The 13,515-nt window shown below is 40.8% G+C and overlaps 1 protein-coding gene across 6 annotated transcripts in view; it reads right to left on the minus strand.

The window, feature by feature from the left end:
• The window catches only part of ATP11A (ATPase phospholipid transporting 11A), a 241,603-nt gene that overhangs the window by 103,708 nt on the left and 124,380 nt on the right, over nt 1-13,515 (minus strand). For all 6 annotated transcript variants that reach the window (XM_077482875.1, XM_077482874.1, XM_077482876.1 and 3 more), the window contains exons 4-7: nt 12,376-12,456; nt 12,182-12,289; nt 5,630-5,758; nt 1,292-1,395 (exon numbers count right to left, since the gene is read on the minus strand). In XM_077482875.1, the coding sequence (XP_077339001.1) occupies nt 1,292-1,395; nt 5,630-5,758; nt 12,182-12,289; nt 12,376-12,456 (422 nt within the window). The remainder of the gene's footprint in view (nt 1-1,291; nt 1,396-5,629; nt 5,759-12,181; nt 12,290-12,375; nt 12,457-13,515) is intronic.

Here is a 13,515-nt window from a genome sequence, read left to right on the forward strand (position 1 = left end):
AGTACCTGTGCATCCCCATGCCAGTAAAACATGGTCTTGCAGGGGGCACATATGCAATTGCCTCATGTGAATAAGGCTAAATTCATCTTCACAGTTCATAACAGGGCCATTGAAATTACAGATTTTTTAAATACACAATCTTGGTAGCCTACCAGGCTACACAACATGTGTAAACACACAGCAGGCATTTCTAAGCCATTAGAACTAGACTGGAATCTCACTTTAGAGTTTTTTGTCATGATCTTTGAGGGCCTTTGGAATGAATAACTTCACAATATAAGCAGTTTGGTTTGTTTGCAGCTGCTGACTTTTAAATTAAAGCGGGGTTCCACCCTAAAGTGGAACCTCCGCTGATCGGAACCCTCCCCCCCTCCGGTGTCACAATTGGCACCTTTCAGGGGGGAGGGGGGTGGAGATACCTGTCAAAGACAGGTATTTACACCCACTTCCGGGCATAGACTCCCGTGGGAGTCTACGCCATTTTCTGTCCTGCTGCGCTGTCTGCTGGGACACACACGGGTCTCAGAGAAAGCGCGGAGAATTCCTATTGCGCTGCGCGACTCGCGCATGCGCAGTAGGGAACCGGGAAGTGAAGCAGATTCGCTTCACTTCCTGATTCCCTCACCTAGAATGGTGGTGGCAGCAGCCGAGGGTCGATCGGCCTCGGCTGCCGGCATCGCTGGAACCCGGGACAGGTGAGTGTCCGTTTATTAAAAGTCAGCAGCTGTAGTATTTATAGCTGCTGGCTTTTAATTTTTTTTGGGTGGAATCCCTCTTTAAGGACAGTTGCCTGTCCAGGGCGCCCTCGATGTCGGCACTCGAGGGCGACCCGTCCCTCAGTCCTCGGATGCTGCCGCCTCCATCTTCGGTGAGGGAATCAGGAAGTGAATCAGGCTTCACTTCCTGGTTTCCTACTGCGCATGCAGGAGTGAGTCACGCTGCGCAATCTGAATGGTCCCTGCTGTCTCTGGGAAAGTTGTCAACAAAATAGGTGTATGCAATGGGAGATTGGCATTCTAGCTTCATTTTGGTGACAACCATATCATTTTACATTTCCCATCCGACACACTGTGCACCGGGACAATTGTAAACAAGGCAGCAGAAAAAAAAAATCTTCTCACTCTATCCAAAACTAGAATAGTTTGCTAACGTTCTACTTGGAGGATCGAAATTGACACTTTCCTGTGCATAATGTACCAAATATTAACTACAGCTACACAGTTCCAATGTGTTCTGAAGCTTCTTTGATACAGTTGAATGGCTCATCTTCCTTAGAAATTTTTATTCTTACTTGTAAAGATCAGGCTGAGGTTGTTCACATTCAATGGTGGCATGCAGAGTTTCCATATCTTGCTCATGGTAAAAGGCTTTTGTATCTTGGACAGAATAATATGTCTAGTATGGGGAATAGAAATGCAAATGTTATACACATTTTATTTCCAGGTAAATATGTATTCTGTAATCTTTGTTGCAAACTAAATTTCAGATATTTGGTCACCTTTTAAATGATAGAACACGAAAATGACAGTTCTTTGAGAGATAATATAGTAACAGACGTTAGGCCCCATTCACACCTGAGCATAGCGGGAAGGCGCTTTTCACAATCGTGTTTTTTTTCATGGCAGCAGCCATTTTATATTGTATATATAATAAATTCAAAACCAGACAAGCAATTTGAAATAAAATATTTTATTGGAGAAATATTTTGACCGCGGCTGTTTTTATTGGTTTAACCACTTGCCTACCGCCAAAACCGATGTACGTCCTACTTTGGGGACGGATATCATTGTTGTGGCATCAGTTAGCTTCCATAACCCCGGTATCACTGTGTTTGGCCAGTGGTCGGCTACAAAGTGGTCTCTGTGGCGGATTCGCCAAGCGATTACTTTTATTGGTGGCGGGAGAGGCCCCCCCCCCCCCCTCCCACCCCGATCCAGTGCCCTCAGCTGCTTACCAGAGCCGTCGGCAGCAGTGGAGGTGATCGCATCCTCACTTGCTCACTTGCTGTACATGGAAACAAGTGAGGGTAAGATGGCCCCCACCCATCTCCATGACACTGCAGGGTGGAACTGACGTAAAAACGTCACTTCCGCCCATACCTCTTAAAGGCAAATTTTTTCAATGTGATTTTTTTCAAATTACATTTTTTTTTTGCATTTAAGTCCAAATATGAGATCTGAGGATTTTTTGACCCCAGACCTCATATTTAAGAGGACCTGTCATGCTTTTTTCTATTACAAGGGATGTTTACATTTCTTGTAATAGGAATAAAAGTGATCCAATTTTTTTTATTTTTTTAAACAGTGTAAAAATAAATAAAATCAAGTAAAATAAATAAGAAAAAAAATACATTTTTAAAACGGCCCGTCCCAACGAGCTTGTGCACAAAAGCAAGCGCATATGTGAGTAGCGCCCGCATGTGAAAGCCGTGGTCAAACCATACATGTGAGGTGTCGCTGCAATCGTTAGAGCAAGAGCAATAATTCTAGCTCTAGACCTCCTCTGTAATTGAAAACATGCAACCTGTAGAATTTCTTAAACGTTGCCTATGGAAATTGAGGGTAAAAGTTTGACGCCATTCCATGAGCGGGCACAATTTTGAAGCATGACATGTTGGGTATCAATTTACTCTGCGTAACATTATCTTTCACAATATAAAAAAAAATGGGCTAACTTTACAGTTGTCATATTTTTTTATTCAAAAAAGTGATTTTCTTCTAAAAAAAAAAGTGCACAAATACGGTGTGAAAAAAAGTATTGCAATGACCGCCATTTTATTCTCTAGGGTGTTAGAACCCCCAAACATTATATATTGTTTTTTTTCTAAGTAATTTTCTAGCAAAAAAACAAAAACTGTTTTAAACATGTAAACACCAAAATCTCAAAACGAGGCTGGTCCTTAAGAGGTTAATATATTTTCTAAAATATTTACAAATAATTTTATTATCACATAACTTAAGAGCCGGGTCACATAGGGGCGACTTGTCAGGCGACTTAGCCGCCTGACAAATCAAGAACCGTTCAGTACTATGGAACCGTTCTAATAGGAGCGACTCAAGTCTGACTTAGAAAAAGGTTCCTGTACTACTTTTGGGGCGACTTCAGGTGACTTGCATTGACTTCTATAGAGAAGTCATTTTGAAAGCCGCCGCTTAAGTTGTGTGCGGTTCGCCTGAGGTAGTCGTGCTGCAAGTCGTGCTGCCCCTGTGTGAACCGGCTCTAAAAGTATAGATAAATAAATAAACCCAGCCACTACGGCTCAGGCTTAATAATATGCTCTCTTCTGAGTAATCAAAACAAACTTACCCTAAAGACAAAGATCTGAACCACATTAAAAAAGCCACGACAAGGGAGAGGGGGGTGGGTAGCTCTACTCTTCACTTTCTTCTGGCAACTGTCTATGGTCCATAACCAGTAGCCCCTATTTATAGGGGTATTTTGCAGTATACATGCATTCATTGGGGGGTTAACTGATTTTTAACTGACCTATCCTATATTAAATTTCAAATTTATATAATTTTATTGGGTAACTCATGCTAGCCTATGAATTTATCCCATTTTCAAAACTATTGGGATATATTTAAGACAATTACCGCTGCCTCAGATATCATGAGGAAAAGGAGGGCCTTTTTCCCCCCTTTTTTCCTTTACACTCCTGCACGTGTCTTTCCTGCATTGACATGCACCCCTAGGGCAACCCATTTACCACCAGGCCAAAAGGAGGAATAAACCCCCCCCTTAGGAGGTAAACAGACTGCAATCAAAATGTGGCAGAGGGTCTAACGCTACCTTACCCTTATCCAAAACTAAAAATAATGCATGTACATAAACTTTAAAAACATGCTCTTCTACAGGTACTGCCAATAAAAAGGAATAATGTTGTTAGATTGTGTGTATGTGTCTACTGTGGCCCAGGACCGTAATATGCTACAGTAAAATCTATATTTGACTGTAATTGTAAACTATGTTTATTAGCATTCAAGGATGATTCTACTCCAAAATAAATCTACTAATCTACTTTTATATTAGATATGAGATCAAATGGAGACAAAGATAGAGACAAAGCAGCATCCCAACAAGAGTTGTTACAATAAGCAAATGAGGCCTAGAAAAATTAAAGATGACATACAGTATAGGCCCAAAGCGAGGAAAAGTTAACCACTTCATAACATTGGGCCATTTCTGACACTTCGCGCTCCTACAAGTAAAAATCTACTTGATAGAAAATTACTTAGAAACCCCAAACATTATATATATATATACACACACACACACACACACACACATACATATATATATATATATATATATATATTTATTTATTTATTTATATTCTTTTAGCAGAGATCCTATAGAATAAAATGGCGGGTGTTGCAATTCTTTATGTCACACGGTATTTGCACAGCAGTTTTTCAAACAATTTTTTGTGGAAAAAAAAAGCACTTTCATGAATAAAAACAACAACAAAAAAACACTAAAGTTAGCACAATTTTTATGTACAATGTGAAAGATGATGTTACACCGAGTAAATAGATACCCAACATGTCATGCTTTAAAATTGCATCTGCCCGTGGGATGGAGACAAACTACGGTGCTTAAAATTCTCCATAGGTGATGCTTTAAACCCCTTTACAGGTTACCAATTTAGAGTTGCACAGTCTAATGCTAGAATTATTGCTCTATTAGAATTATCTCATCTAGCCTACCTATTCTGGCCTCCCATATAGCCGATCAGACACAGATCGGTCTTATCGGCTACTTACCTGGCTGCTGGTGGCCAGGTAAACAAAGGGGCGGAACCGGAAGTGACAAACTACTCGCCGCTCCCGATTTCCAGGGTTACAGAGAGAGAAGGACAACGTCAGTTCCTCTCTCCCTGTACAGGGCAGCAATCACCAGATCGCTCCCAGCCTCTGCGATGGGACCGGAAAGCCTGGGGGGGGGGGGGGGGTGTAGCGGTGGTTGGAGGGGGGTGGGTCCACTTTCCACCACCCGTAGAAGTGATCGAGTGGCTAATTAGCCAATCAGATCACTTCTGCCTTGTTGAGAATCGCTGGCTGAAAAGATCAATACTGGGATGATGCATGTAGTTGCAGGCATCATCCCGGTATAACCACTGAAACCAGGGGAAGTTCGTGTATACCCTGCCGGAGTGAAATGATTCATTTATTTTATGTCACATGACCCTTTGTGCTTTATATTGCTCTAGGGTCTGTTATTTTCAGTTTACAGGACGTGAAATAGACCCACGTATTTGTGTAGAGTATTTAAAGTAGAACTCCAGACAAAACTTTTACGAGATGGGAACGAGGGACACCTATTAGCAAATGTATGAAGGCATAGGACACACCCCTTAAAGGAGAATTATGCAAAAAAAATATTAGTTAAACCCACAAATGCTTTTTTACCACTACTATTCCTTAACTCTGGTTTATGCAATTTACAAATCCAGCCATTTAGAAACTGGATGAAAGGTTTAGCACTGGGAAGATATTCACATCCTATAGCATACACTGATAGCAATACAAAACCTGTTTACCTTTCACAACCAACACTACAAAAACATATTTACATAGGGTGCCACAAATACAATTAACATTACATTAAAAATGGAGACATTTGAACTCACTTTGTGGCTGGATTCTCCATCCAAACTTGCTGTTGTTACAAAACATGTCCCATCTTCTCTACTTGAGGAAAGCAAGATCATATCACATGGAAAAACTTCATCTTCTTTCACCATTACAATGTCCCCAACCTTGAAGGTAAAGTAACTTACATAAGTCTAAAATATGCCATGAACCATTAAACGTTAATGATTGCACTTCAGGGATTGCATAAAAGATACTCCTGTTCTTACTAATAAGGGTCAGACTCTAGCCTTTAATCAATGACTAATCAGTTTTTGGAAGGAATGAATTACTTTACTTTAGTGTCATTTTTTAAAGGTTTTTTTTTTTTATTGTGCTAAAGTTCCTGTTTTTTTTTTTTTTTTTTTTCTTAAACAGTCAGGCTGATCTTGAATGACAGAAGGCAATACAGATATTGTGATTTTTCAAATAAAACACCAACCAGCACTTGCGATCTGATATCAGGGGCAGGCCTCTGCTGCAGGAGCCTGTCCATCACCAGTTGTGGTAGAGCAAGGCTGGGATCATCCAGACATGGCTACCAAAGAAGATTGAATTTTCTCACAGCCTTCCTGTGGCTGTAGGCTAGTCGCTCCATAAGAAGAAGTGAATTAACATAAGTGATCCATTGTTTCCCTGTGCGAACTGTAGATGCTATCCAGTATTTTCCTTTACTTTTCCTAGCTAGATACAGCAACCTGGTAATTACGTAATACATTCCCTTTGCGTACATCTCCACATCAATTGCCCCTAGCAGGTACAACTGGAGGTTCAGGGGTACTGGTTTCTGAGCAATCTAGAAATACATAGGGATACCTCCGCCCAGTATCGGTGGAGTTTTGGGCATCTCCAAAGCAAGTGTATAAAATCCCCCTGATGTACTTTACGTTTTGGACATAGGGGGGAGTCTCTCCGGCCCCAACCATGGAGTTGTATTGGTGTTCAATAAGCTCTATGCAGAATAAACAATTGTGACAGTTTATGAGTGGCTGAGACAGATGGATACTGCAGGTATTGATTCCAAAGCCATGTCCCATTGATCCCCATCTAGGTCTCCAATATCTTCCCCCCACCGGGTTCTACATTTGAGGGAGGCGATCTTCCTTACATAAGTATTTAACTGATGATGGTACATCTTCTTATTTGCTATTTGTTGCATATTTAGTGAAATTGTTACTATTAATACAGTTTGCATATTTTTACAATTAGAGAGCTGTAAAAAAAAAAAATGACAGTAATTGTAAACGCCCTCCAATTCTCAACAGAGGAAATGTACCTGTCAAATCTTTTTAATTATTTTGACATACAATGTAAAGAACCAAAAACATCTAATACAGGCATACCCCACTTTTAAGTACACAATGGGGTTTATTTACTAAAGCTGGAAAGTACAAAATCAGGCTCACTTCTGCATAGAAACCAATGAGCTTCTAACCCCAGCTTGTTCAATTAAGCTTTGGTAATAAAACTTGGAAGCTCATTGGTTTCCATGCAGAAGTGAGCCTGATTTTGCCCTTTCCAGCTTTAGTAAATAAACCCCATTGTGTACTTGAAAGTGATGTATGCCTGTAGTTTTGTTAAATAGAACTATAGGCAAAACTTTTTTTTTTTTTCTTTAGAGAACAAGGGAGGGTTCTAACCCCCATCAGATTTATTTCACCATAAATGTTCCATTGCGGAGATTTAACATCACTTCCTGTCTCACAGCCAAACCATGAAGTGAGATGAATTCCCTGCAAATTAAGGGAATCCCTTGGGAACCCCAGGTCACCAGAACTAGTGTCCCCATTGGAAGATTTTACCTCTATTACTTTTCTGGAGAAAATCCAAACTTTGGGATTTTCTTTTTCTTTAACTTTCAATGATAATGGTAAATAGGACAAATAGAGAGGGGGGAATCTCCCTAATGGGGGCACATACAGCAATAAAAACTGACAGATGTTCTAATCCATCTCCATTCTGTTCAAAACAAAAAAAATTAAATAATGCTATTTTTTATACTCAAAAAATGAATTCTGTTTTCCGATCAGCTCTCTTCTAGGGCTATTAAAAGATTGATGCCTAATATGGCCAGTAACAACTGGATTGCAAAATGGTGGCATGTCTATTGACTTCTAACAATCTTAAAATGTACCTAAAGCAAAACTTTTCCAGTTTTGGATAGAGTGGAAATGGATTAGAAAACTTGGGTTTTATTGCTATTCATGCCCCCGTTACAGAGATTTAACCTCTCTACAGGCGTACCCCACTTTTAAGTACACAATGGGGTTTATTTACTAAAGCTGGAAAGTGCAAAATCAGGCTCACTTCTGCATAGAAACCAATGAGCTTCTAACCCCAGCTTGTTCAAATAAGCTTTGGTAATAAAACCTAGAAGCTAATTGCTTTCTATGAAGAAGTGAGCTTGAGTTTGAACTTTCCAGCTTTAGTAAATAAACCCCATTATGTACTTAAAAGTGGGGTATACCTGTATTTGTTTTGTTTACCGTTATCATCGAAAGTGAAAGTAAATTAAAATCCCAAATTCTGGGTTGACACCAGATGATTAATAGAGGGGAAATCGTCCAATGGGGATTCCTGCACTTTGGAGGGATTTCGTATCACTTGTTTTGTCTACGGAACAGAAGTAAAGGGAAATCTCCGCAATCTGACACATATAGCAAAAAACAAAAAAACAAAACAAAAACTGAATGGGGTTATAACCCTCCATACTCTATCCAACATGAAAAAAAAAAGTTGTGCCTTTAGTTTTAGTTCCTTGTACACACGGTCAGACATTCTGATGGAAAATGTTCGATGGGACCGTGTTGTCGGATAATCCGACCGTGTGTGCGATCCATCGGACTGTTTCCATCGGAATATCTGACCAACAAAGTTTTAGAGCTGGGCTACGCATGCTCAGATCAAATTCCTAGACCAAAGCTATTGGCTACTAACCTGAACGTAGTCCCGTCTTAACGAAATAACGTCATCACGTTCTGAACGATCGGATTTTCTGACAACTTTGTCCGACCGTGTGTATGCAACACCACTTTCGGACAAAATCCGTCGGACAAAATCTGACGGATTTGGTTGTCGGAATGTCCGACCGTGTGTACAAGAGCTTAGGACTAATCCTGGCCAACTGATGTTGCGAATAGTTATTGTTTGGAATTGCGTGGACATCTGTTTAGGTATATATACTTGGTTAACAGACTTAATCCTACATCATATAGAGAAACCTTTCGTATTAACCACTTAAGGACCACCGCATGGCAATGTACGTCGGCAGAATGGCACCGACAGGCACAAGCACGTACATGTACGTGCTTGCCTTCCAGTGGGTGGGGGGTCCGATCGGACCCCCTCCCGCTGGATGTGGCGGTCCGTTTCGCTTCAGGAGCGATCCGGGATGAGGAGATGGCCGTTGGTTTCTGGCCATCCCCTCTCGATCGCTCCTGGCGAATGAGAAGCTTCCCCCGCCTGTGTAGTGTAAACACAGGCAGGGAGGAAGTGATGCTATTCTCCTCGGGGCAGTCTTTTTGACCGGACTGCGAGGAGAACACAATAGTAAGTGCACCAACACTACACTGACACGTAGGTACACATAGGCACACAAATTACCCCCGATCCCCCACCCCCCCCCCAGTCACAGTGTCACTGATTGCAGTGATCATTTATTTACTGATTAGTGCATTTAGTGTCAGTTGTGACAGTAAAAACTGTCAGGGCAGTTAGTGTTAGGTCCAGGGTAGCCCCCTACCCCCCAATAAAGGTTTAACCCCCTGATTGCCCCTAGAGTTAACCCTTTCACCCCCTTTTGCCAGTGTCACTAAGCAATCGTTTTTCTGATCGCTGCATTAGTGTCACTGGTGCCGCTAGGTAGCTAGTTATTTTTTTAGGTTCACCGCCAGGTTTTTATAGCGCTAGGTAACCTCATATATTACCCAAAAAAAGGTTTTTATATAGCGTCAGGGACCCCCATATACTACCTAATAAAGATTTTAACCCCCTGATTGCCCCTAGTTAACCCTTTCACCAGTGATCACCGTATAAGTGTTGCGGGTGACTCTGGTTAGTTAGTTTGCTTTTTATAGCATCAAGACACCCACCATTTATTACCCAATAAAGGTTTAACCCCCTGATCACCCGGCGGGTGATATCAATTAGGTTTTAGGGTCAGGGTCTGCGTCGCCCCAGGCAGTGCTAGGTTAGTGCCAGTACCGCTAACACCCACGCGCAAAGCATACACCTCCCGTAGTGGTATAGTATCTGTACAGATCAATATCTGATCTGATCAGATCTATACTAGCGTCCCCAGCAGTTTGGGGTTCCAAAAAAAACGCATTGTTAGCGGGATCAGCCCAGATACCTGCTAGCACCTGCGTTTTGCCCCTCTGCCCAGCCCACCCAAGTGCAGTATCGATCGATCACTGTCACTTACAAAACACTAAACACATAACTGCAGCATTCGCAGAGTCAGGCCTGATCCCTGCGATCGCTAACAGTTTTTTTGGTAGCGTTTTATATTTAAATCCTGAAGGCAGTGCTTGGATTTCGGGGTCCTGTACGTGGCTAGGCTCCCAAAAAGTCCCCCACATGTGGTATCCCCGTACTCGTGAGAAGCAGCAGAATTTATTTTTGGGTGTAAATTCACTTATGCCCATAGCATGTGTGAGCAATATATCATTTAGTGACAACTTTGTGCAAAAAAAAAAAAATTGTAATATTCCTGCAACTTGTGGCAAAATATAAAATATTTCATGGACTCAACATGCCTCTCAGTAAATAGCTTGGGGTGTCTACTTTCCAAAATGGGGCCATTTGGGGAGGTTTTGTGCTATTTTGGCATTTTATGGTCTTCGAAACTGTGATAGGTAGTGGAGTGAAATCAAAAATTTGCACCCTTAGAAATCCTGAAGGCAGTGATTGGTTTTCGGGGTGCCGTACTCGGCTAGACTCCCAAAAAGTCCCACATATGTGGTATCCCCGTACTCAGGAGAAGCAGCAGAATATATTTTGGGGTGCAATTCCACATATAACTATGGCATGTGTGAGCAATATATCATTTAGGGACAACTTTTTGTAAACTTTTTTTTTTTTTGTGTCATTATTCAATCACTTGGGACAAAAAAAATATTCAATGGGCTCAACATGCCCCTCAGCAATTTCCTTGGGGTGTCTACTTTCCGAAATGGGGTCAATTGGGGGGGGGGGGTTGTACTGCCCTGCCATTTTAGCACCTCAATAAATGAGATAGGCAGTCATAAATTAAAAGCTATGTAAATTCCAGAAAATGAACTGTAATGTGCGCAAACCAATAAATATACGCTTATTGACATTTTTTTTTACTAAAGACATGTGACTGAATATATTTTGGCTGAAATGTATGAATAAACTTTAGTTTAATCAATTTTTCTTATAACAAAAAGTATAAAATATCTTTTTTTTTTTTTTTTTTTTTAATTTTCAGTCTTTTTCCTTTTATATCGTAAAAAATAAATATCGCAGAGGCAATCAAATACCATCAAAAGAAAGCTCTATTTGTGGGAAGAAAAGGACGCAAATTTCGTTTGGGTACAACATTGCATGACCGCGCAATTACCAGTTAAAGCAGTGCAGTGCGAAATTGTAAAAAGACCTCTTTTATAAATTCTTTATTTTTTCATCTTTTCTTTCCATAGATTTCACATTACATTTCGTTATATATCTACAACTTCTTTAACAGCTATATCTTAATATTTCAATCCATACCTCAATTCCACGTCATCCTCCCCCATCCCTCACCCTTCCCTCCCCAAAAAAAAAAAGAAAAAAAAAAAAAGAATTTTCATAATAATCCCCCCCTTCACCCCCCCCCCCCTCACGACCCGCCAGCTCTACCATATTTCAAATGTTTTACATCGTACTCTCTCTATAATTTAGATATTGGGCCCAAATCTTCTGATATTTCTCATCTTGATCTCTCATTGTCATTGTTACATTTTCCATTTGTTGGATTTCTGCAATTCTCTGAAACCACTGTGCTCTAGCTGGAGGGCTGCTTTTTTTCCACAGAACCAGAATACTTGCCCTTGCTGCTATCAATAAGTGTCTCAGCAAAGAATTTTTGAATCTTTCTATTGCCATTGTAATATCCAGCAACAAAAAAGTTGCCGGTTTATCTCCCAGGTCAATTCCTGTAATCCTTACAATAGTATCAGCTACCATATCCCAGAACACTCTAATTTTTGGACATTCCCAAAAAATATGTAATAATGTTCCCTCCGCTCCACGACATCTCCAACATGTCTCTTATGTCTGGGGGTATATTTGATGTAACACTTTTGGTGGTCTATACCACCTAGTAAGAATCTTTTATCCCCCTTTTTGATATGTGCTTGCCATCTGTTGTGATCAGATAGTCTGACGACCAGCTTATGTTTATAGATGGCTTAATATGCGACAGAGGAAATCTGAAACAAATATATTTTTCTTGCCTCCCACCTTTATAATATAGACCTGTGGTGATTGGTGCAATGAAGTGCACCAGATTATGAAGCATGCAATCGGTATACTGCACTTGGACTTACTCTTAGTTTCTGGCTTTGTTTTCGGACAAGTTTTCCATGCTGGATGACATGGACAGAATATTGGTTCATTGCATTGTCAGCTTTGTGCCTTAACCAATCTTCATAGCCCTAAACAGAAATAAACAATGGAGTCATTTATAAACTCATTTATTTAAATTGGAGTTCTGAATTAAAATATGATAAATATTAGTTACCTGTTTAATTGCAGTCACAGTGATTACAAAGAAAAGTGGTAGACCACTGGTGATCGGACTAGTTGGTGTGTCAATAATGAGCTGCAAAGCACAATTACATATAATTAATACATAGTATAGTTAGAGAGATAAAACAACAATTTAAAGCTGTAATGAAGGAAAATGTTAATTATAAAAGACACAAACTAAAGTTCACAGAACAAACAAAAATGCTGCTCAATCCAACCTATAACTTACAAGGAAGAAGGGCATTCACTGGAAATCCCCCAAAAAATGTCCCAGACTTTCATTTAGCAGAATTTGGTGCTGGGGAATTTTAGTGCTGTTCAGAGTATTGTGTCATCCAGGCACACGTTTTTCTTGCTAGTTTTAAATTGATTTAGAAACAACCACTTTTTAGGGTCTTGTATTTAGTGCAGAAACACAAAGGTGGTCCCCACCCCACACTTCTGGTGTGTTGTTGTACAGAGAATAGAGTTACCTTCTACGTAGGGATGAGAAGTGTAATTTAGCTTAAAGGGTTTGTAAAACGAAAGTTTTGTTTTCATTAAAAAAAAAATTAACTGCTCTGTGCAATCATTTTGCACAGAGCAGCCCCAGTCCACTTATTTTGGGGTACCCCACCGGCGCTTCAGGCCCCTCCTGTACATCGGGTACCTCCACAGAGAGATGCTTTCCATGGGGGCACCCGCTCCCATGTTCCACTGCTGTATCCACTGACACAGACAGCGGGACTCAGCCCCGCCCCCCCCTCCTGTGTCACTGGATTTGATTGACAGCAGCAGGAGCCAATGTCTCCTGCTGCTATCAATCTGTCCAATGAGGAGAGAGACAGCAGCTGGAGTGGCTTCGCTCGTGCACATTGCTAGATCGGGTTTAGTTAAGAAAAAAGGGGGGTCTGGGGGCAGGTGCAGCACAGAAAGAATGAAGTTAGGTGAAAACCTTTAGGGTTTACAACCACTATCCATGGATTGAAATTGGGACGGTTAAGCAGGGACAGCCGAATTTCGATCCGTGTAAGGCTGGTTGTAGACAAGTCGATCTATTGATTGACTTGTCTACAACCAGCCTGTCAGTTTTCCCCGACATTTGATGTGGATGAGGGAATCCTCCCCACTGTGCTATTGTGTTCTGACAGCA

The sequence above is a fragment of the Lithobates pipiens genome, unplaced genomic scaffold (assembly GCF_037356315.1).
Source record: "Lithobates pipiens isolate NorthernLeopardFrog02 unplaced genomic scaffold, aLitPip1_a1.2 Scaffold_16, whole genome shotgun sequence".
In the NCBI taxonomy this organism is placed as follows: domain Eukaryota; kingdom Metazoa; phylum Chordata; class Amphibia; order Anura; family Ranidae; genus Lithobates; species Lithobates pipiens.